This window comes from Aquarana catesbeiana, linkage group LG07 (genome assembly GCF_042186555.1).
Source record: "Aquarana catesbeiana isolate 2022-GZ linkage group LG07, ASM4218655v1, whole genome shotgun sequence".
NCBI lineage: Eukaryota > Metazoa > Chordata > Amphibia > Anura > Ranidae > Aquarana > Aquarana catesbeiana.
This window is the reverse complement of record NC_133330.1, coordinates 2,729,565-2,755,028: the sequence shown is the minus strand read 5'-3', so window position 1 is coordinate 2,755,028 and position 25,464 is coordinate 2,729,565. Positions and strand designations below refer to the sequence as shown.

Genomic DNA, 25,464 nt, shown 5'->3' with positions numbered 1-25,464 from the left:
TCCCTCCCTCCCTCCTTCCTTCTTTCCCTCCTTCCCTCCCTCCCTCCTTCTTTCCCTCCTTCCCCCTTCCCTCCTTCCTTCCCTCCCTCCCCCCCCTCCCTCCTTCCCTCCCCCCCCTCCCTCCTTCCCCCTTCCCTCCTTCCTTCCCTCCCTCCCTCCTTCCTTCCCTCCCTCCTTCCTTCCCTCCTTCCCCCCTTCCTTCCTTCCCCCCTTCCTTCCTTCCCTCCCCCCCCTCCCTCCTTCCCCCCCTTCCCTCCTTCCCTCCCTCCTTCCTTCCCTCCCTCCCTCCTTCCTTCCCTCCTTCCCCCCTTCCTTCCCTCCTTCCCCCCTTCCCTCCTTCCTTCCCTCCCTCCCTCCTTCCTTCCCTCCTTCCCTCCCTCCTTCCTTCCCTCCTTCCCCCCTTCCCTCCCTCTTCCTTCCCTCCTTCCCCCCTTCCTTCCTTCCCTCCTTCCCCCCTTCCCTCCTTCCTTCCCTCCTTCCCTCCTTCCCTCCTCCCCCTTCTTTAAGCTTTATTATAGGCCTTATTATAGACTTACCTGTAGGTAAAAATGACCAAGGAGCAATACAATCGATTTAAAGTGGCTGTATACCCGCACATACATATTTTTCTTAACCAAAAAAACCTGTAAGGCACAGGCATAATGAGCTAGTATGCAGCCCATACTAGCTCATTATGAAATACTCACCTTAGAATAGGAAGCAATACAAAGAGGACAGGAGACTTTATCACGAGTACATGGTACAGCCACCACATATGAGGAATACGGAATGTTGGGGTAAGATTGTGTAAAGATGATGGGTGTTATACTGCTGGGTGGAACCCGGACTGAGAACGGCGGGTGTACAATATGGTTGAGGATTCAGAGTTCCAGTTTTTTTTTTTTTTCTCAGTTTCTAAATTTGGTGTCTTGTGAAGGAAATTGATTGTTGACACTTCTCTCCCGTTCAGCTTTCTGAACACCTTGTAATTCCTCCAGCTATGTTGCGGCTTTTTGTGAAATGAAATACTAAACACGAGTGTTGGGTTGTATAATTGGAAACAATGTGTGACTTCCTGTATGGAGACACCTTATTACATTCCACTAAAAATACACAACTGAACTGCACACATTGGAGCTGCACTAAAAATCCCGTCCAGCTGTACACCGTATGAGGTATAGATACCGAGATTACTGGATTGTCTCCTATTCTCTGCCTGGTTATGGTCCTCTACTGTGTACAACCACTTCATTGTCCATAGAAGATGATGGAGGAGACCACAAGGCTGACCACTGATACTGCAGTGTGGCATGTATGTGTGGATCACCGCAATATCCAGACAAAAAAAAAAACTTTGCCAGTTAAGGTGGTGTGTGTGTATATAAATATATCATTTGTTTGACAAAAGTAAGTACACCCCTCAGTCACATGTGTGTAAATCTTTTCTTCTATCTTTTCATGTGACAACACTGAAGAAATGACACTTGTCTACAATGTAAAGTAGTGAGTGTACAGCTTGTATAACAGTGTAAATTTACTGTCCCCTCAAAATAACTCAACACACAGCCATTAATGTCTAAACCGCTGGCAACAAAAGTCAGTACACCCCTAAGTGAAAATCTCCAAATTGGGCCCAATTAGCCATTTTCCCTCCCCGATGTCATGTGACTCGTTAGTGTTACAAGGTCTCAGGTGTGAATGGGGAGCAGGTGTGGTAAATTTTGGTGTTATCGCTCTCACTCTCGTAGGCTCGGTTCACACTAGGACGACTTGTCAGGCGACCTAGGTCGCCCGACAAGTAGCGTCCCGTTCAGTACAATGGAACTGTTCTAATCGGAGCGACGCAAGTCGCTCCGACTTAGAAAAAGGTTCCTGTACGACTTTGGGGGCGACTTGGGGCGACCTTCTTAGACTTCTATACAGAAGTCGTTTTGCAAGTCGCCCGGGCAGTCGTGTGCAGGTCGCCTCGGTGAGGCGACCTGCAAGTCGTGCCGCCTCTGGTGTGAACCGAGGCTTACTGGTCACTGGAAGTTCAACATGGCACCTCATGGCAAAGAACTCTCTGAGGATCTGAAAAAAAATGTATTCTACATCAAGATGGCCTAGGCTGTAAGAAAATTGCCAAGACCCTGAAACTGAGCTGCAGCACGGTTTACATTGTAGCAAAGTGTAATTTCTTCAGTGTTGTCACATGAAAAGATAGAAGAAAAGATCTACACAAATGTGAGGTGTGTACGTACGTGTGAGATACACTGTGTGTGTGTATGTGTATATATATATATATATATATATATATATGTATATACACACACACATACATACACATATATATATATATATATATAATATTTGTGCTCGTAGGTTTACATACCCTGGCAGAATTTATGATTTCTTGGCCATTTTTAAGAGAATATAAATGATAACACAAACTTTTCTCTCACTCATGGTTAGTGTTTGGCTGAAGCCATTTATTATCAATCATCTGTGTTTACTCTTTTTATATAATAATCACAACATAAACTACCCAAATGACCCTGATCAAAAGTTTACATACCCCAGTTCTTAATACCGTGTATTGCCCCCTTTAATATCAATGACAGCTTGAAGTCTTTTGTGGTATTTGTGGATGAGGCTCTTTATCTTCTCAGATGGTTCCTCTTGGCACAAAGCCTCCAGTTCCTGTAAATTCTTGGGCTCTCTTGTATGAACGGCACGTTAGAGATCTCCCCAGAGGGGCTCAATGATATTGAGGTCAGGAGACTGAGATGACCACTCCAGAACCTTCACTTTATTCTGCTGTAGCCAATGACAGGTGGACTTGGCCTTGTGTTTTGGATCATTGTCATGTTGAAATGTCCAAGTACGTCCCATGTGCAGCTTCCTGGCTGATGAATGAAATGTTCCTCCAGTATTATTTGATAACATTCTGCATTCATCTTACCATCACATTTTACCAAATTTCCTGTGCCTTTGTAGCTCACGCATCCCCAAAACATCAACGATCCACCTCCGTGTTTCACAGTAGGGATGGTGGACCTTTCATCATAGGCCTTGTTGACTCCTCTCCAAATGAAGCGTTTATTGTTGTGGCCAAAAAGCTCAATTTTGGTCTCATCACTCCAAATGACTTTGTGCCAGAAGGTTTGAGGTTTGTGCTGTTTGGCGTATTGTAAGTGGGATACTTTGTGACATTTGCATAGTAATGACTTTCTTCTGGAGACTCGACCATGCAGCCCATCTTTCTTCAAGTGCCTCCTTATTGCTCATCTTGAAACATCCACACCACATGTTTTCAGAGAGTTCTGTATTTCACCTGAAGTTATTTGTGGGATTTTCTTTGCATCCTGAACAATTTTCTTGGCAGTCGTGGCGAAATTTTAGTTGGTCTACCTGACCGTGGTTTGGTTAACACGCACCCCAAGTTTAGGAGGGAAGTTTAAGGAAAAAAAACTTACATTTAAATGCCCATCAATGCAGCCTCATCAGTGTTCATCTGCAGCCTTTTCAGTGTCATTGCAGCCTTGTCCATCATTGCAGAATGATCAGTGTCCATTTTCAGGCTTGCCCAGTGCCATTTTCAGCCTTGCCCCAGTGCATCCTTACCCCAGTGCAGCCTTGCCCAGTGCAGCCTTGCGCCGTTCGCGCCATTTAAATCTGCCGCTGATGGACAGAGCCTGTGTACTCGGCTCGTCGCGCTGCCCCACCTCCCTGCCTCCCTACTGAGGATGAGAAGCGAGCGCTTCCGAAAAAGACCGAGCCGAGTATACTGTGTGCTCGGCTCCGCTCGCAGTCCCGCCCAGTCCTGCCATTGGACGGAGTGTTATGTCCATCAAAGGAGCTGAGCGGGACTGCGAGCGGAGCCGAGCCGAGTACACAGTATACTCGGCTCGGTCTTTTTCGGAAGCGCTCGCTTCTCATCCTCAGCAAGGAGGCGGGGCGGCGTGACTGCGAGTGGAGCCGAGCACTCGGCTCGGTCTTTTCCGTCGGCGCTCGTTTTTTTTCGCGGCTTTTTTAGCACACAGAGAGTGGGGATCGGCGTATAACACGCACCCACGATTTTCCCCTGATTTTAAGGGGAAAAAAGTGCGTGTTATACGCCGATAAATACGGTAATAGCTTCAGACAAATACTAACCATGAGTGAGAGAAAAGTTTTTGTTATCATTCATATTCTCTGAAAAATGGCAAAGAAATCATAAATTCTGCCAGGGTATGTAAACTTATGAGCACAAGTGTATGTGTATATGTATATTATATTTTGTCTTGGATTGCTCCGAGTTCAGTTTTAGGATCCCGGAGTCGGTGGTAGTTGTACCGTCTTTTATGGCCGAATCCACAACTCTTCATCATAAGGAACACACGAAGCATCATCAAGGTGTTTTGTATAAAAATCGGGAGAACAGACCGTACAGAATAAATGGTCCCATAAACAATATACAGCGCTGTACATAACTGACAAATAGGCTGACATATTGGTTTTATTATTTGTTGGCGGCTTCCTCCTCATTGTAGAATTGGTTGTGGTGTTGACGGTAATCATTTCCAGCAGAACGTTGAATGAATTCCCTCGTTTTCGGCTTCTGTGTAAAAAGCAGCCACTTTTTTTTTTTTTTTTTTTGAACGTTCCCCGTAGATACATGAAAGGTCCTTCCGGTCAGAACTCGGGGGGTGTTGAACATTCAGTGGGAAGCCTCGGGGTCTCCTATCATTTGGGTCAGACGGAATGTTTCTCTTCCAGTCACTCCAGGCTGTGATGTCGGCACATATTGGGAGACATTTATTCATGAGTGGCTGCGGAAAGGTCGCTCCAGAGACATTCTATAACGAATGGTGAAGAGTAGCGGCCATTCTGGAGACTCGTAGAAATGTCTGGTTGGCTGATATTTCCTGCACTTACCACTCTGTGTCTGGTTATTGTAGGTGGTCATCGGTGATAAAGTTGTCCTTAACCCCGTCAATGCTGGGCAGCCATTGCACGCCAGCAGTCACCAGCTAGCGGATAACCCCGGATGTAATGAGGTGAGTCAATTAGGCTTTGTCTGACTTTCTCCTGTCACATGTTTAAAAGACATTTTATTAGTTTTGTATATGCACTATACAATTGGGGGGGGGGGGGGGGGGCTGATCGTCTCCCCTGTAGATTGTGTAAGTTTTGCCCACTTACAAAGAAATGAAGGGTCTATAATTTTTATCATAGGTGTATTTTATATGATAGAGACAGAATATCAACCAAAAATCCAGAAAAATCGCACAATACAAATGTTATAAATGGAGTTGCAGTTCAGTGAGCAAAATATTATATAATATTATAAGTATAAGTATTGGATCCCCTACTAACCAATGATGCAGTCCCCAAACAAACCATTGGTAACACAATACACCACCATGGATTGAAATCCTGCAGCCCCCGCAAGGTCCCCTCCTCAGGAAGACACATGTAGAGGAACGTCTGAAGTCTACCAATGAACATCTAAATGATTCAGAGAAGGATTGGGGGGAGAAAGCTCTGTGGTCAGATGAGACCAAAATTTAGCTCTTTGGCATCAACTCGACTCTCCGTGTTTGGAGGAAGAAAAATGCTGACTATGACCCTAAGAACACCATCCCTACAGTCACCAGTGTGACTGTATCTGGTATACCAGATATAGAGAATATCTGTATCCCTATATGCGGGCTCGGTTTACAGCAGCCTTTATAAAGCTTTTCTCACCAGACTAATCCTTAAAATAATTTCCAGATGTTGGGCAACCACTGCCAAAACCAATATATTGGGGATCAGAGGGAAATAATTCCCCCTTGACATTAGTGGTCAAAATTCCCCCAAAGATCATTGAAGTCATGCCAAATAGCATTGGTCCTAGAACTTTGAAGGCTCCGTCAAATGGGAGGCCCATCAACCACAGCTCAGGGAACCCTGGGCAACATCTAGAGTAACCTTTTTAGGGTTCCACAGAACCCTGTTGGATAATAGCTGATCCACAGACACGATCTGTATCCTTGTCCCCACACACCCAGGACAACTGTTCCTTAAGACCTGATCAATGGTTGATGTTCCAAAACGTTCTAATGGTTCTTTTTGCTCCTTGATTGTAGGTGAATTCGGTGAACTGTAACACCAGCTGGAAGATTGTGCTTTTCATGAAGTGGAGTGACAACAAAGATGACATCCTGAAGGGGGTGAGCGATATCTGGAGGAAGACACAGAAACTGGGATTTGGGGAGGGTTTTTTTTTGGGAATGTCTACATTTATCCGCACTGTAGGTGCAGCCAGGGGCAAAGTTCAACTACTCCTGGTCACTGATACATTAAGGAAATCATCTCCATCTCTATCTTTATCTCCATCATCTCTATCTTTATCTCCATCATCTCTATCTTTATCTCCATCATCTCTATCTTTATCTCCATCATCTCTACCATCTCTATCTCCATCATCTCTACCATCTCTATCTCCATCATCTCTACCATCTCTATCTCCATCATCTCTACCATCTCTATCTCTACCATCTCTATCTCTACCATCTCTATCTCTTCCATCTCTATCTCTTCCATCTCTATCTCTTCCATCTCTATCTCTTCCATCTCTATCTCTTCCATCTCTATCTCTACCATCTCTATCTCTATCTCTACCATCTCTATCTCTATCTCTACCATCTCCATCTCTATCTCTTCCATCTCTATCTCTACCATCTCTATCTCTATCTCTACCATCTCTATCTCTACCATCTCTATCTCTATCTCTACCATCTCTATCTCTATCTCTATCTCTACCATCTCTACCTCTACCATCTCTACCTCTACCATCTCTACCTCTACCATCTCTACCTCTACCATCTCTATCTCTACCATCTCTATCTCTACCATCTCTATCTCTACCATCTCTACCTCTACCATCTCTATCTCTACCATCTCTATCTCTACCATCTCTATCTCTACCATCTCTATCTCTACCATCTCTATCTCTACCATCTCTATCTCTATCTCTACCATCTCTATCTCTACCATCTCTATCTCTATCTCTACCATCTCTATCTCTATCTCTACCATCTCTATCTCTATCTCTACCATCTCTATCTCTATCTCTACCATCTCTATCTCTACCTCTACCATCTCTATCTCTACCTCTACCATCTCTATCTCTACCTCTACCATCTCTATCTCTACCTCTACCATCTCTATCTCTACCTCTACCATCTCTATCTCTACCATCTCTATCTCTACACACACCATGAATGTGTCCTTTTGTTGCAGTGAAGGGTGGAAGGTTAGTTGCTGTCGCTGAATGAAGTTTGTGGAGTGACTTGACCGCCTTTTGTTTTTATTAACTATCTTAGGGCAGCCTAGGGCTGTGTGAGGTCCTGACCTTGTTCTGAGATCACATGGCTGATGGGTGGGCAGGTGTTGGAGGAGGCTGTGCCATACTTGGCAAGAAAATATCACAAAGCTGAGACTGTCTAATACATCTAATAGTCCTGTGGAAAAATGTCCAAAATGAATGACCAGCTTAATGCTAAAACAGCTTCTAAAGTTGCTCCTTTTGCTTCTGAGGAAATTGTGCTCTATGTACCTGGCACTCTTCTCACGCTGAATCGACCTGGCACTGTACAGGGCACTGAAGGAAAAAAAAATTCCTGTCCACCTTATGCCAAGTGTGCATGGTGGTCATTGGGTGGTTACATCAGCTCTGGGTGGCACGGGGGGGGGGGGGGGGCAGGCATGGCCAGTTGCGGTGACAACACTGGTAAGTCACCCCATATTGCAACCAGGAGAAAAAGACCCTCACAGAGCAATTTTAAGGCTGCACAACCTATGTTTGTTTTTCCTGATGTTCTACATTAATGTTTCCCCCACTGCCATGAACACATGTTCAGCTCCTCATATGACTGCACTTGGGAGGGTTTACTTCCACTGTAACCAGCTGAAGACTATACATTGTTGAGCAGTGACCAATTAGAAAGCTTTGACTCTTTCTGGAGAATCTCTTTAAAACTGCTAGACCCAAAGCCATGTTGTAGTGATGCCCCATGTCGGAATCTCCCCTGTCTGTCTGATGGATGGTGGTTTCTTCTTCTTCTTGCAGGGTGATGTTGTGCGGTTGTTCCATGCAGAGCAGGAGAAGTTCCTGACTTGTGATGACCATAGAAAGAAGCAGTATGTGTTTCTCAGGACCACCGGCCGCCAGTCTGCCACCTCTGCCACCAGCTCCAAGGCATTATGGGAAGTGGAGGTGAGCCAACAATGACCCAATGGTCTTCATTCATGATTGAAACGCTCAGCTATCCAGCAAAATGTCTGTCGTTTTTGTCTTCTCTGTATGAGTTTAGGGCTTGGAAGCAAAATTTGAACTCCAAATATATCTGACCCTATTCAGCCTTTTGAGAAACCTTTCAATAAAATGGTGTACAGTGAGCTTATTACAAGGGTCTAAGAAGGAAAAGGTGTTCTAAAAAGATAAATGGTGCATGATTTTGTAAAAGAGAAACTGTTATGGTAGTTGCTTTTGGCCCATTAGCCAAGAAGCTTTTATACGGCCACTCGGGACGATTTTTTGAGACACAATGTACAGGGATAGGGAGAATTGTAGACTCACACCCACACTCACTCAGGTTGAACTGGATGGACTGGTGTCTTTATTCAACCTTACTAACCATGTAACCATGTAAAGTGGTAAATCCAATCCTTAAAATCTCATATGTGTCACCATGTATATATCCGTTCCAATGGAGACCACAAGTGGCCGATTTAACAAACCTTATGTAGACAAGGGCTACTGTTGTCACTCCAGAGAACCCGCCCTAGAAGATACCATGCAGCCATTGCTGGAGTGCTCGTAGGCAGGACATGGTTGTGAAGAGGATGCAGGTTTGACTCCATTGACCAGACGTAAAGTAGAATGAATCAGATCTAAAAATCAGACATGTAGTTGGCGGTTAATGTTTCGTACTTTTTGTTTCTTGTTTTTCTAGGTTGTTCAGCACGACCCATGTAGAGGAGGCGCTGGCTACTGGAACAGCCTATTCAGATTTAAACATTTGGCAACTGGACATTACCTGGCAGCGGAGGTGAGTGAGGAACCCCAAAGGGTCTAGAAAGCCTCGAACTTCCTTTTTTTGCTTATAGGACCACATTGCCATAGCAGGGACTTGATGAAGCTACTTTAGCCATGTAAATGTATAGGCTTCTATGACTTTCTCCAACTGGAGCCATCTTGGAAATCTCCAACTGTAATAAGTAACCATCCATGACTTCTATTTATTTTCTGCCCCCCCACCCCCCCACCCCCCAGCAGGTGGCTTTAGAACAGGTACACTTTTTTTTTTCTTCTCACTATACGGTTCTTTCCTCAGGTGAACCCTGACTATGAGGCAGGTAGCCTGGAAGCTGAGGTCTCAGTAAGTATGACAGGTAGAAGCCTTGGTGCCTTAACCCACCTCCACCCAACATGACCCAGCTTGGTTAACCCATTACCAACCCTTGACGCTGTGCCAGATCCGCATTTTCCCTGGTGGCATTTACTCCAGCTGCCCAGCCCCCCCCGGCTTCCCCTATCAGCATCTTCTCCAGCTGCCCAGCCCCCGGCTTCCATCCAATACTCGCCCATTTCATGGCTGTCTCCACCAACCGAGCTACATGGTGCATATATTGCAGAGGATGTACATAACGTCACTAATGGAATTCATGCATTTGGCTGTACCCTGAGATTATTCCATTGGCTGAATAATCCAAAAGCCATAAAACACATTTTGTAGTGAATTCTCTTCATGCCGAATCATTGGAACGTTTTAGCATTCTGAAGGTCTTGAGATGTTTCAGGAGAAGTTTGTCATGGTTTGTGGAAGGATGGCGGTGTGAATATCTGAGAATGCCGGGCATCGTGCCAACTAGCATTTGTTTTATCTTGATGCCCCCTGAAGGATATCCGAGCCTGCTGGTTGTATTTTATGTATAGAGATTTTGTGCTTTTTTTTCCATGTTTAGCCCTGGAAGGTCATTTTTAACCAGTTCATCCGAAACCCGTCCGTCCCCCAAGGAGCTGAGCAGTTTTTACATTTCTGCTAAGGATAAGTCTATTCGGCAATAACGTTGACGTGAAAGTGGAGCTCCGCCCAAAAGGGGAAGTTCCGCTTCTTTACACCCCCCCCCCCCTTACTGCCATATTTGGTTCTTTTTTTGTTGGGGGGGGGGGGGTACCTGGTTTTAACGGGTACCTTATTCCCATGTCCGGCTCAGATCGCCGCGACGACCTAAACCAGAAGTTTGCTCCCCTCCCCCCCTCTTACCCCGCAGTCTTCTAGGACACATCCCAGGTCCCAGAAGACTACAGGACTGTTCACAAAGCGCAGTAGAAATCAGGCTGTGAAGCTGAGTCACTTCCTGTTTCCGTTGCTCGGCTCGGGTGAGGAAATCGCGGGATCCCTGGACAGGTAAGTGTCCTTTATATTAAAGGTCAGCAGTGGCAGTATTTGTAGCTGCTGATTATAAATTTCTTTACATGCATTTTTTTTTTTGTCTTGTCCAATGCTCATTAAAAAAAAAAATGTTGTAAAAAGTATCAACTTTACTTCCTAATCTGTCCTGTTCAAAACGACATTTACATTTTATGATTTTTATACGAAGCATTGCAAAGTTATTTACAACTGAGATGAAAGGATTTTTTTTTTAATTTTGTGCTTTATTAAAACCTGACAAAAAAAAAAAAAAATAAAATGAACCTTTACAACCCCTTTAACTCCTCCTCCTTCCTTCTCCCCTCATTGTATTTTCCAACTGATATTTTTTTTCTTTTATCAATATTTAAGTGTTTCATTTTTGTTTTTGTTTTTTTTAATAACAAACCTGTCATAGCTCCTCTAAGCAGTTGGTTTTGCACAGAGTGGCCCCGATCCTCCTCTTCTGCGGCGCTCCTGGCTCCTCCCCTTTTTGCGTGCCCCCCACGGAGAAGCAATTTTTATGGGGACACTCATGCGGGTGCGCCCCCGAGTCCTGCTGCTGTGTCCATTGACAGACCGCTGGACTTGGTCCCGCCCCCTGGCTCCCGCATCATTGGATTTGACGGCTCCTGCTGCCAATGAGGAGACACCGTCTGGAGCTGCTGTTGCTCTTCCCTGTAACGATCGGGTTTAGGTAAGTAAAAGGGGGGGGGGGGGCTCTGGGGGCTGCTACACTACAGAAGGTATTTCGCCTTAATGCATAGGATGCAAACCTCAAGAGTTTACACCCCCGTAGGGTGGATTAGGGTCATTTTAGGGTTAATAAGGGCTTAAAAAGACAAATCTTAATAAAAAAAAACTATTTTTCATACTTCTCAGATTGCTGTAACTGACATCTGTGTATGGAAGATCATCCCTTTGACCTGCAGAGTAGATAACAGAAGCAACAATGTTACTTTGTATCTTTATTCCATTTCTGAACAATGTTTATAAACAATGTTACTTTGTAGTATCTCTGAAAAATGTTTGTAAATGCTTCCTTTTTATCCTCTTCTAATTTTTTTTTTCCACATGGAATGTACCTCGGAACATGCTAAAAAAAAAAAGACTACTGCATGAAGAGTCAGTTCCCCAACACAGCCTGCAGAGGCACACATCTGGGAGTGTCTGCTGACCGTGCTGGCCCAGCTCCATCCCACACTTCCCCCTACATAGCCTTTTCATGGTGCTGCTGTGGGAGCAGCAAAGGGGTAAAGTATAGGGCAGGGATCTCCAAACTACGGCCCTCTAGGTGTTGCGGAACTCCACGTCCCATGATGCATTGTAAAACTCTGACATTCACAGACATGACTGGGCATGATGGGAATTGTAGTTCCTGAACTGGAGGGCCGTAGTTCCCTGGGATTGCTGACATCACACCCAGGATAGCCCCCCCCCCCCCCCCCAGCAGTAGTTTTAGGGCTTTCTATGGCTACAGGTACAGAATATGCCTAAAATATGATTAGAATGCACTTCTAGTCTTATGGGGGATGGCTGTGAAAAATAATGGTCAGGTGACCGGGGTCTCTAACCATATTTTCACAACCCTTCCTATTCACTCCACAATTGGATAAGCATTTTATAAAAATCTGCACATTGAAAGCAGACTCCTCCCCTTGGCGGGTAATTACCAAACTCCTCCCCCTGGCGGGTAATTACCAAACGACACAAATGGAAAAAATAGAAGTTAAAATGCAGATTTTTTTTTTCTTCTTCTTCTTGTCAAAAAAAAAGATGGAATGAAGCTTAAATCACCTGATGGATCTTCTGCAGATGTGTGAAAAATGTTCTTAGAAGTTGGTTGCATTTTCAGATGGACTTGGATCAGGACCCGGCCCGTGCCAGGATAAGGGTGGCTCCAGAGAAGATGATGTGCACCTTGGTCTCCGTCCCCGAAGGCAACGATATCTCCTCCATCTTTGAATTGGACCCAACCACTCTGAGAGGCGGCGACAGCCTGGTACCGAGGTAAGCGATCGTTCTGTGGGATGTCACCTTCCACCAGACATTGGGGCTTCTCCTCAAACATCAGCCTGGTACCGAGGTAAGCGATCGTTCTGTGGGATGTCACCTTCCACCAGACATTGGGGCTTCTCCTCACAGACAGCCTGGTACCGAGGTAAGCGATCGTTCTGTGGGATGTCACCTTCCACCAGACATTGGGGGTTCTCCTCACAGACAGCCCATAGTACTCCTCAAGAGGCGGCTTCTTCTCGCCTGGTAGACATTGGGATCGAAGAGATGATTTTTGCTTTAAATGCAAGACAGAAAAATTTGTATCGTTTCGGATTCTTTCGTTAACACTTTTTGTTCCATCACAATTGTTATGTTAGAATGATTCACCTTCGGAATTTGTTTTGTATTTTGAGGTTTTCAAATTGATTTGGGTTTTGGAAGACGACTCTATTCATTCTATGCTATTCTTTTATATTCTATTCCCTTCTAGTTTATTCTATACTGATTGTATTCTATTTTGTACTATTATGATTTATTATAGTCTCTTGTTTTGGTCTGTCCCTTTTTTCTTTTTTTCTCTTTGGTTTTATGCAATTTTTTTTTTTTTCTCGGTTTAGCAACTGAAGTAGGAATCCATCTTTCACTTTTTTTACCTTACTGTATCTATTTTTTGCAATATGTTTGCATTTTGAAATTTAAATTTTATATTTGAATTCAGAATTTGTTTCGTAAAGAATTTATTTTGGATTTGTTGACATTTGTTACTAATTAATTGATTCAGAAATTCACGTGCATCCGAATCTCCGCATTTCGATTAGTAAAGAAACAAATCGCACGTGTTTAATCGATCCCCATCTTTTGCACATGTTTTAATCGATCCCCATCTTTTGCACATGTTTTAATCGATTCCCTATCTTTTTGTTCTGTTTCAGAAACTCCTACGTACGATTACGCCATTTGTGTACGAACACGTGGGTGCACAGTACCAACAGCCCCATTGATAAGGATGAGGAAAAGCCGGTCATGTTACGGGTAAGGGCACAACTTTGCCAAAATCTCAAATACTGGGAATTGAAGTCGTTGCTCAGCTGAATAATCAGATTTTTATGACTGACCATTGTCATTCTACCGATCGTCTCCCGTTTTCAGGTGTATATTCAGACGGGGCATTGCGCTCATTTACACAATTTATAGGAACGTTTTATTCCGGTCTCACAACTCCTTTCTTATTTCTGCTTGAAGAGAAAAAGAAAAACCTCAAATGGGATTTTAAGGGCAATTATTGAAAAAAAATATAAAATTTTTAATATCGAATTTGATACAAAAGATTTCAGACTTTCAACAGAGACAATCACATAAATAATAATGATAATATGTTCAGAATTGACAGAGGTAGCAAAAATTCCACTACATAAATGATCATCCATGAGTGAAAGTCCAACGCGTTTCGAAATATACAAATACAATCTTCATCAGGGACAATTTGCCACTTTTGAAATGTAAAATACAGTATAAATACATGGAATATACAAAGAATATCATAACATGGAATTGGTTAGGTGTATATAAAACACCTATCAAAATATTCAGAAAACTTACATGGTAATAATACATTGATTTGAAAAAAAATTCCTCCATACCACCGATCGTCCAAAAACTTGTATTAGCCCTTCAACATACAAGAGAACCCAAAGATGTGAATATCCAACAGGGGTGTCAAAATATGAAAGAACCCTTTTAAACCTTTTTTTTTTTTTTTTTTTTTTTACTTCAATGTATTATTGACATGTAAGTTTTCTGAATATTTTTTTACACACCTAACCAATTCCATGTTATGATATTCTTTGTATATTCCATGTATTTATACTGTATTTTACATTTCAGAAGTGGCAAATTGTCCCTGATGAAGATTGTATTTGTATATTTCGAAACGCGTTGGACTCTCACTCATGGATGATGTTTATGTAGTGGAATTTTTACCATCTCTGTCAATTCTGAACATATTATCATTGTTGTTTATGCGATTGTCTCTGAAAGTCTGGTTTTTAAAAAAAATCTTTTGTATCAATAAATTCGATATTTTATTAAAAATTTCTTATATATTTTTTCAATAATTGCCCTTAAAATCCCATTTTTGAGGTTTTTCTCTTCAAATTTTGAGGGATGATGGCAATTTACAACCTTTGGGAGTCCATTTAATTTCTTATTTCTGCTTTGCCTTGGAATAGATTCACAGTTTGGAAATACTGACCGAATTATTATATAGAATTCTCCTTTTATTGGGTTTTCTATCAACTCCACATTCTAGAAGTTTTACAAACTGTATTCCCGTCATGTTCACATCTGGGGAGGATCGTGCCTCCTGACCTACAGAGCATTGCCCATCATGAATAGGACGATGGATGTATTTTCCCATCTGATAGTGTCTCCAGCTGGCAATCCAAACTTATCCAACTTTACTTTTCTACACCAAACTTCGCTATATTTCCAAAAGTATTGGGACGCCTGCCTTTACACGCACATGAAATTTAATGACACCCCAGTCTTAGTCCGGAGGGTTCAATATTGAGTTGGCCCCTCACCTTTTGCATCTATAACAGCTTCAACTTTTCTTTTCAACTTTTCCACAAAGTTTAGGAGGCTGTCTATGGGAATGTTTGACCATTCTTCCAGAAGTACATTTGTGAGGTCAGGCAGCAACTTGACTGGCCTGCACAGAGTCCTGACCTCAACCCGATAGAACACCTTTCGGATGAATTGGAGCGGAGACTGCGAGCCAGGCCTTCTCGTCCAACATCAGTACCTGACCTCACAAATGTTCTTCTGGAAGAATGGTCAAACATTCCCATAGACACCCTCCTAAACCTTGTGGACGGCCTTCCCAGAAGAGGTGAAGCTGTTATAGATGCAAAGAGCGGAGCCAACTCAATATTGAACCCTCCGGACTAAGACTGGGATGTCAATAAAGTTTGTGTGTGTAAAGGCAGGCGTCCCAATACTTTTGGTGATAGTGTATTTACATTAGGTGGGGAGAAGAGCCACTTAAAGTATAACTAAAGGCAAAACTTGTTTTCTTAGTGTTGGAATAGAGAGGGATTAGAACCCCTGTCAGTTGTTGCTGTCTGTGTCCCCATTAGGGAGATTCATCCTCTAATTGTCCTGTTTATCAAATTTGAAAGTAAAAGAAGAATCCCGAATTTCGGTTGGTCTCCAGAGACGTATTAGAGGGGAATCTTCCATTGGGGACACTAGTTTTGGTGACCCGGGGGGTCCCCAAGGAATTCCCTTTTTCACTTGCAGGGATTTTGTCCCATATCTGATTGTGGAGCCCACGATGATGATGGTGGCCTTTTGCACAATTTCGGTCCTAGCACCCCTGGTGGTGGAGGCGGGGACTGCTCGGTCCCTGGAAGGGAGTAGGGGCCTGGCAGCTGTTTGTAGTGAGCAGAGTCTTGGAAACAGAAGAGTCCGTCCAGTGGTGGTGTGGAGTCCAATCCCAAGCCTTGTTCAGCGGCGGACAGGTGCAGTGGTCAGGTTCTAGGTCAGAGATGTGCAGGGGTCGGGTTCTAGGTCAGAGATGTGCAGGGGTCAGGTTCTAGGTCAGGGATGTGCAGGGGTCGGGTTCTAGGTCAGAGATGTGCAGGGGTCAGGTTCTAGGTCAGAGATGTGCAGGGGTCAGGTTCTAGGTCAGGGATGTGCAGGGGTCGGGTTCTAGGTCAGAGATGTGCGGGGGTCGGGTTCTAGGTCAGAGATGTGCAGGGGTCGGGTTCTAGGTCAGAGATGTGCAGGGGTCAGGTTCTAGGTCAGGGATGTGCAGGGGTCGGGTTCTAGGTCAGAGATGTGCAGGGGTCAGGTTCTAGGTCAGGGATGTGCAGGGGTCGGGTTCTAGGTCAGAGATGTGCGGGGGTCGGGTTCTAGGTCAGAGATGTGCGGGGGTCGGGTTCTAGGTCAGGGATGTGCGGGGGTCGGGTTCTAGGTCAGGGATGTGCGGGGGTCGGGTTCTAGGTCAGGGATGTGCGGGGGTCGGGTTCTAGGTCAGAGATGTGCAGGGGTCGGGTTCTAGGTCAGAGATGTGCAGGGGTCGGGTTCTAGGTCAGAGATGTGCAGGGGTCGGTAACGTGCCGGCAGTGAGGTATCAAGTCTGCGGTGGAGACATAAGTGAGAAATCTCGGCAGGTATCAGACGTAGTCAGGTCCGGGACAAGGTTATCAGACTTTCAGGAATCAGAACTGAAGACAATCCAGCACTGAGGTCCGGCAGACTCTCAGTGTAAATAGACTGCCGGGTGCCACAATCTGTGGATGCGCGTGTACTCGCCCGTGTGCCCCAAGGCTCATCGCCGTGCACATTCCAGTCTTTGCCTGTCTTGTTAGGCTTTCTATCCTCATCTCACACATGTGCATAACAATGAGCACCTGCTGTACAAGATCCCTGACAGATTTCCTCTCACTTCCTGTTTGGCTATGGCACAGGAAGTGAAGGGAAATCTCCCCAATGGGGCACTGATGGTGAAAATAAATCTGACAGGAGTTATAACCCTCTATTTCTCCATCCAAAATGAAAAAAATGGCTTTGGCCCTATGATATGGAGTTGACCCTTTTTTATAACCAAGTTATTTGCTTACTCAGCTTCATAAGAACCACTTCTCACTCTTGAAATCTCTTTACATCCATTGAGGGGAAACAGGAAGTCAGTCCTCCTGTAGGTGGCCATATAACCTGCAGGTTAAGGACTTCCTGTGTCTCTCAGTTGTACGGCCATCTACTGGAGGATTTCCGAGGTCCTCAATGGACTCCAAGAAAAGGTTTTTGTGGTGCGTAAAGAAAAAAAAATCCAATTTTTTTTTTTTTTTTGGTTTCGTTTAAAAAGTACTGCTGACCTTATCAATGGTTTTCCTTTTTGGAGACGCTCTTTCTCACCTTGAAAACGTTACCTTTTTCAAATTCTCTGGTTCTCTTCGCTTTCATTGTGGAAGCCCCTGATCATCCAAATATTTTAAATGCAGGGCTGTGCATCTGAGAAGAGGAAGTCCATGGTGACTAAAGTACTGACCGAGATCTCTTTAGATTTGGAGGAGACCACGTTCATGACCATATCTCTTAAAATGTAATGGCTGTAATGTATGTGTAGCACCCCCCCCCCCCCCCCAACCCGCAGAGGTATGTTGGGAACCCCCCAGAGGCGGGATGGGTTAGCATTTTAGCATTTCACCTCGGGCTGCCTACATAAGTGCTGGTCTATGATGACCTTATGAATAGTTATACCCAAAAGAACAATGTCTTAGATAAATATGACCATGTTGGCAAAGCTCTCTTTGTACGGATTGGTTGTGTTTAGTGATGACCGTTGCCTTCTTCCTGCTTCACTTAGATTGGAACGTCCCCTGTGAAAGAAGACAAGGAAGCATTTGCCATTGTTCCCGTGTCCCCGGCGGAGGTTAGAGATCTGGACTTTGCCAATGATGCCAGTAAGGTTCTCTCTTCCATTGCCGGGAAGTTGGAGAAGGGGACCATTACCCAGAATGAGAGGAGGTAAGGGGCAGGTCATGGATGAATAGCTTGTGGTGGGACTGATCTCACTTTGAAAGAAATCTGTACATCACCAAGGCTGATCATAGACCGAGCAAATTGCTTTCCTGCAACCACAGACCGTGTTGACAGGAGAATCTCTCCCGCCGAGGCATTGTATTCTCCCGGGGCCAGGACCCCCACCCCAGGACCCGTCCTACCTTGTGTCCCAGTGAGTCCATTGGACCCAGGCAGCACTTTCAGAGGGGCAGCAAATTGAATCACGGCCACCTCTCCTATTTACCCAGCAAATTGATGACCATGATTTTTTTTCCAACAGTTGTGTGTCATGACGACAACTGCCCTAATGAGCCGTATAGCCTGCCCCTATTACTGCCCTAGCCTGCCCCTATTACTGCCCTAGCCTGCCCCTATTACTGCCCTAGCCTGCCCCTATTACTGCCCCAGCCTGCCTCCATTACTGCCCCTATTACTACCCTAGCCTGCCCCAACCTGCCCCTATTACTGCCCCAACCTGCCCCTATTACTGCCCTAGCCTGCCCCTATTACTGCCCTAGCCTGCCCCTATTACTGCCCTAGCCTGCCCCTATTACTGCCCCAGCCTGCCTCCATTACTGCCCCTATTACTGCCCCAGCCTGCCTCTATTACTGCCCCTATTACTGCCCCAGCCTGCCTCCATTACTGCCCCAGCCTGCCCCCATTACTGCCCCAGCCTGCCCCCATTACTGCCCCAGCCTGCCCCCATTACTGCCCCAGCCTGCCTCCATTACTGCCCCAGCCTGCCTCCATTACTGCCCCAGCCTGCCTCCATTACTGCCCCTTGGAATTAAACATAATGGTATGTCATGTAATCAAGGTATTGTTACATGTAAATCTGACTTCCTGATTGAAAATTATGTTTTAATTAAATAATGGATGTGGGGGCCTTTTTGGTGGGAGGTTTTTTTTTTGGGGGGGGGGGCAGCATTTCATGCTTGGACCCAGGCAGCTCAATGTCTTGGGCCAGCCCTGACCCATCCCCACCCCCCCATCTGCTCAAGTTCATCGCTCAATCAACTTGGGTACATTCAACCTGCCCATACATGGTTTGTATCGTCTATGGCCGGGTCCAAGGCACCTGGAAATAGTGAATGACAAAATGACAAATCTTCCTTACCACAGGCCATTGTCCAGACGTCTCCGCTTTCTACCATAGTCAGATGTTTGTAAACGGAACCCCCCCCCCCCCCGTCTCATTTTATTCTTGGGTGTGACTCTTGCTCTTCCTTTTTATGATTCAGGGCGGTGACCAAACTCTTGGAGGAGTTGGTTTATTTTGTGACAGCCGGAGTGAATTCTGGGCAGGATGTTCTGGAGGTTCTGGTGAACAAGCCCAACCGCGAGCGCCAGAAACTGATGCGGGAGCAGAATATCCTGAAGCAGGTGAGATTGTGTTCTGTATGGGTGGATCTACTTTTGGGGCGTTGACCTGCTGAGCACCGTTGTCTCCCCCGCAGATCTTCAAGCTGTTGCAGGCCCCGTTTACGGATTGTGGTGATGGTCCAATGCTGAGGCTGGAGGAGCTGGGGGATCAAAGACACGCGCCCTTCAGGCACATCTGCCGGTTGTGCTACCGCGTCCTGCGACACTCCCAACAAGATTACCGCAAGAATCAGGTATTTTTAATGATGACGGAGAAGTGTCCTTGTTGCAGAGGAGCTCTGCTGAGTCCTATTCACATTTAACATGGTGATGAGACATACAGTTATTGCATAGTCAGCCCTGCGAATGTTACACTTCAGTGGCTCCATGAGTTACAAATTTACAAATATTTATATAGAAATCCTTTTATTGGAATGACATGGGAGCTGTAGATAAGATATTACTCACAAATTAACGACGTATATGCAGGCTGTACCCTCCTCCTCCTCCTCCTCCTCCTCCCCCTCGTCTCCTCCTCCCCCTCGTCTCCTCCTCCCCCTCGTCTCCTCCTCCCCCTCGTCTCCTCCTCCCCCTCATCTCCTCCTCCTCCTCCTCCTCATTTTTTGTTGTGTTTTTTCCATTTCCCTTCTTTCTTCGAAAGGTTGACATTGTGCTCCACAAAATTTAATTGTGCCCCCCTTAAAACATGGTCCCTTTTTTATGAGGGTGTTGGCAGAGCTGGGACAAGGGGTGGGCAGGAGGGGAAGCCCCCTCCAGAGCACAGCGATGGGGGGCGCATCCCACTCACCACCAACCACATGCACACACCAGATCAGTGGCAGGCAAGTGAACACTCCATGCCAAGAAGGGGGCAGCGAATGGGCACAGGGCGGTACACCCATTTAATGGCACGCATTAGCAACAGGCGAGGTGGGCATGGTTCTGTATTCTTGCCCTGGGCGGGGGACAAACCTGTCTCCTCCCCCCTTTCAAATGATACAGGGCAATGCACACATGCAGCAGCTGTTTGTCTACAGGGTGATGTGGTATCAGTGCCCCCCTTCCAGCCTTTATATTATACCACCTCTGAATTCAAAGACAACACGTTACATACTTTGGTTGAAAAAAAATAAACCTAGTTCAACCAGTAAAAAGGAAAATAAATCCATAAAACATCCAATATGTTTGAACAGATTAAATAAAAACTTTTGGTCTATCTGTTAGATGATCTTCTCTAAGCAGTCCCTCAGCTAATATGCCAATCACATCCCCCCCGGTATGGAGTTGGCTTCAAATCTCTCTGAAATAGTCCTCAAAGCAGACTTGAAGGCCAAAACCCTTTTTTCATTCTTGGATGGGGTAGGAGGGAATAGTTCTGTCATCTGTGTGCAATTGGGGAGATGTCTTTTCACCCCCTTATTATCTCAGACACAACAAGATATGAGAGGAAATTTCACCAATGTTGGGGAAATTCCATCCTACAGTTATCTCAGCAAACCTCCACCGCTGGAAGATCTTCCACCTATTTCTGTTTCGTTGACCATTTTGAAATTCCCATTGCTGTCAGTTCTGGAGGCAATTGTCACCAGGACAAATATAGTGAATCTCCTCGGCGGGGACACAGACAGCAGCAAAAACCTTGGGAAGTAGAAGGCAGCTGTGGGTGGGGGGTGTTGGATTTCTTCAAACAGATGTTCATTCAGGTCTCGAGCGTTGTAGAGGAAATGATTCTACTTGGGAAGCTCCCCCGGGAGTGGTGGCCAAAGTTTGGTTTGAGTTTGGTACTGGTTTTATATTAAGGAAGGAAAGGAGAACATGTGAAGTCCAAGTTCAATTTTACACAGTTGTGTACCATAAAAAATGGTGTTTCAGGGGTTCAAATGGTCCCCCCCCTCAACAGGGCTTGGTACTGGTAAAGTCAGGATCTGCAGTGATCCTACAGATTATCCCTCAGGGTCCATCAAATTGTATCGAATGGGGGCTGCAAATTACTTGTATACAGTGTAACCTGTGATTATGAGCATAATCCCTTCCAGGAGAATGCCTGTAATCCAAAGCACTCGCATATCAAAGCGAGTTTCCCCATAGAAGTCAATGGAAATGAAGAGAATTCATTCCGCATTGACTTCAATTACATGCAATACCGCATGTGGCCAGAGGTGGGGGCGGGGGCGCCGGAGAGCCTCGGAAATACTCTGGGACAGCTCGGCGGGACTTGGAAACAAGCAGGAACCGAGTATTTTCGGGTTTTCGAGTATTTCCAAACGGCTCTGAACCGTTCTGAGTGTCCCCGGTGCCCCGCACCTCTGGCCAAATGCGGTACTGCACACCCCATTAGCTTGAATTCTGCTCATTTGGTGAGACAACACTCGCAATCCGAGTCAGAATTTAAAAAAAAAAAGTTGCTTGTTAATTGCGTTACCCGTAAACCAAGGTTCCAGTGTAACTCCTTAAACAATAGTAAAAAGTGTCCCCCCCCCCCCCCCCCCCCCCCCGACGACATCCTTTGCCGATAAAGGGCGTTGTACATTTTATAGCTGCTTTGGTTATTTTACGTCTTATCAGTTTGACTTGTTACTGCAGAAATTGAAGTATTCTGTGTAACGCGTCCTTCTGTCTGCCCAGGAATACATCGCCAAACAATTTGGCTTCATGCAGAAGCAGATCGGATACGATGTTCTGGCGGAAGACACGATCACCGCTCTTTTGCACAATAACCGGAAGCTGCTGGAGAAGCACATCACAGCTGCCGAGATCGACACCTTCGTCAGCCTGGTGAGGAAGAACCGGGAGCCCAGGTGAGACGGAGGGCTGAGTGGGTGGAAGGTGAAGTGCGTTGTGCTTCCTCCTTTCAGGAAAATGAACTGAGAATACTCAACAATGTAACCTAAAACTACGCAAACCATTTTGCTGGAATGTATGAAGTCACATAGAACCCCTAAAATAATTGGCGGTCATGGAGGAAATGCAAAGCCCGGCTGCTGATCACTTGACCAAAGGTCTAGGTCTTCAGCCTCATAATTTCTGCTGAAACAAAACAAAACATTGGGTACTAGGACTTTCCTAAACCCCGTCTCTGCAAATAACACTGACTGAGGGAGCATGGGAGAAGTGGGGAGGGGTCTAGCTAGGACTCCACTAACCAGCACTAAACAGGAGGGGAGAGACCAATCACATAGTGCACAAGTTGTAGTGGCCCAAAGCCACATCTCCATGTCGGCATACTACTGAAGTGGCACAGGACGGGATTGATGTGGCCCTTCAATAGAACCCTACACCAAAAAAAAATGCCGTGGGGTCCCCCCCTCCCCCACCAAGATCCATACCTGACCCTTATCCAGTCATGCAGGCCAGGAAAGGGTGGGGGGGGGCGGTCAAGTGTCCACCCCCTTCCCCCCAAAGTATACCATTCCACATGCCCTCAATTGAATGTGTTTGTTTTTTTAATAAAGAACTTGTCAAAAACAATTTTTGTTTTTATGTACTCTTGACTTCATTTGGTGAAAGGAGTAGGGGTACTATGTGCCCCATACTCACATTGGAGTGCGGGATCTAGAGGCCTGCCTTGATAAAGAGGCTTACAGATTCCGATAAGCACCCCTCGATATGTCTCAATGTTGATGACAAGGGTCTCTTCCCTACCCTGGCCCTGTGGTCGGAATCTGGAAGCCCCCTTTTTAAAGGCGGGCCCCCACATCCCGTCGTCCTGCAATGTGAATGAGTATGGGGTACATAGCACCCCTACTCCTTTCACCAAAAAAAGTCAAGAGTACATAGAAACACAAATACAGTTTTTGACAAGTTCTTAAAAAATAAACGCGTCCCCCGATATAAATTCCGTGTCTATCACGATGAATTCTGACCCGCATGAGAAAAAAAACTCGCCTCCTGCCAAACCCAACTGGTCCTGACGGGAGACACTTGCCGAATGACAGGTAAACGTGGGGGCGGGGTCACTTGGTGACCCCGCCCCCATGGTTATTCCCTTTGTTGGGGTGTACAAGATGAGGATGAATTGTCTATATAGGGACCTTGGGTAAACTTGATCTGAGTATGAATGTACAGGTATGTCCTTCACAAGCTGTTCAGATGCCTTCAGAAAAGAATTTGGCCTCCTTTATGGTTTTGGAGAAGACATCTGTGTATGATGGGATTGGCTGATCTGTCCTTTTCTGTTCTGTAAGGTTCCTGGATTACCTCTCCGATCTCTGCGTGTCTATGAACAAATCCATCCCTGTCACACAGGAGTTGATATGCAAAGCCGTTCTGAATGCTGCCAATGCCGATATCCTCATCGAGACAAAGTAAGGAACGACTCAACTGCTAAAGGTTTCTCCAGACCTAGATGGTGTTTACTGGCAAGTTAGAATAGTTTTGGGTCACTTTTCCTTTTCTTCAGGCTGGTTCTGTCACGTTTTGAATTTGAGGGAGTGAACAGCAGCGAGAGCCCTCTGGAGAACGGAGAGGACGAGGAGGAAGTTTGGCTTTTTTGGAGAGATGCCAATAAGGAAACGAGAAGTAAAAGTATTCGAGAGTTGGCTCAGGATGCCAAGGAAGGACAGAAGGAGGACCAGGATGTTCTAAGTTATTACAGGTATTGGGTGGACCGGCGGGTTTGTGACTTCTGCTCCAGGGTGGCGTATCATATATTTCCACTTATCCTTTCTTGTTCAGGTACCAACTAAACCTCTTTGCCCGTATGTGCCTGGACCGGCAGTACTTGGCCATTAATGAAATTTCCGGCCAGCTAGATGTGGATCTTATCCTGCGCTGTATGTCTGATGAGAATCTGCCATTCGATCTGCGAGCGTCATTCTGCCGGTTGATGCTGCATATGCATGTGGACCGAGACCCCCAGGAACAGGTGACCCCTGTGAAATACGCCCGCCTCTGGTCAGAGATACCTTCAGAAATCGCCATAGATGAGTAAGTCAATGGTCAGAGATGTCCCTTCATCCTCCCTTATTGCCACCAGTTTCTTTCACATGCAGAACTTCTTCATTGCAAACATTTACACTAAAATGTGTTACTTTGTGTATTCTATTAATCTTTGAACTGTCCAGGAATAGAAGCTGCTGTTTTCGCTAAAGGGATCTTTCCAAGGAAGCCTATTTTATTATTTTGTTACCGCACACAACCCCGGTGTGCGCTGTAATCTCCGCTCATTCTATTCATTGCTTTAACCCTCTACATACTCTTGCCCAAAGTTGTATGTAAACCCTAAATCTTTTCCCTATTTTAATAATAAATGAGTACAATGGCCTCTTCCCCACAACCCTGGCCCGGTGGTCGTGGAGGCCTGTGGGCAGGGGCTTACCAGGTTCTGGAAGCCCCTTTAAAAAAAAAATAAACGGGGGGACCCCCAGATACAGCCTTCCTTCCCTTATGTGAATGCAGCAGGGGTACATAGTATCCCTACTTGTTCAGGAAAAAAAAAATAACATAGAAGTAAACCCTTTTGAGAAATCCTTTGTTTAAAAAAATAAATAAAATCCCCAAAAAGTCCCCTGTAAATTAATTGTCAATCATACCTGCTGAGTTGCTGAAAATCTGGTGGACCTGTCGCACACAACCGATCCTGACAACACGCCTGCTGAAGAATAGATCCTCGAGCAGCTATAAATTAAAGAGGCGGAGATAATGGCGCCATCATTCACCAAATACAGCCAGTGACCATATTTGGGCAGTGATGTCAATGCTATCCCCGCCCCTTTCCATACATGTCAACGGGATTCACAGCCATGTAAGCCAATGCGAGGGTGGTGGTTGCTAGGGATGCAGCGGGTGCCAGCACCCGCTGATTCCTTAGAAACCATTGACAATGGCGGGGCGGTCCCTGACAAAGCATGGAGTAGGACGCACTTGCACAGAGCTCCGAGCATTATTTCCTGGATTCTAGACAATCCTTTGACCCTCAGACATCCTACCTGGGAAAGTTCCCCGATCCTGCCTCATCATGTCAACGTTGAAAGCACAGAAAGCCGCCGCTGCTGAACTTAAGCAGTATTGCAGATAAGACAACAACACTAGCTATCGCTGTTGCGGTCAGTTGTGAGGGATTCCTCTAACATGTTCATTTGGTTGTCCTTTATTTGTGAAAAAGTAATTCCCTTGAGGAACGTATTCATTTGT

The 25,464-nt window shown here is 45.4% G+C and overlaps 1 protein-coding gene across 1 annotated transcript in view; it reads left to right on the top strand.

Moving 5' to 3' along the window:
• The window catches only part of LOC141102426 (inositol 1,4,5-trisphosphate-gated calcium channel ITPR1-like), a gene marked incomplete in the record, with an annotated part of 74,298 nt that overhangs the window by 20,998 nt on the left and 27,836 nt on the right, over positions 1 to 25,464 (top strand). Inside the window, 14 exon segments of the mRNA XM_073591380.1 lie at positions 4,899 to 4,997; positions 6,072 to 6,155; positions 8,057 to 8,203; positions 8,943 to 9,038; positions 9,324 to 9,368; positions 12,259 to 12,413; positions 13,334 to 13,433; positions 17,773 to 17,933; positions 19,212 to 19,353; positions 19,428 to 19,586; positions 21,958 to 22,130; positions 23,517 to 23,636; positions 23,732 to 23,926; positions 24,007 to 24,258. Coding sequence (XP_073447481.1) covers positions 4,899 to 4,997; positions 6,072 to 6,155; positions 8,057 to 8,203; positions 8,943 to 9,038; positions 9,324 to 9,368; positions 12,259 to 12,413; positions 13,334 to 13,433; positions 17,773 to 17,933; positions 19,212 to 19,353; positions 19,428 to 19,586; positions 21,958 to 22,130; positions 23,517 to 23,636; positions 23,732 to 23,926; positions 24,007 to 24,258 — 1,928 coding nt within the window.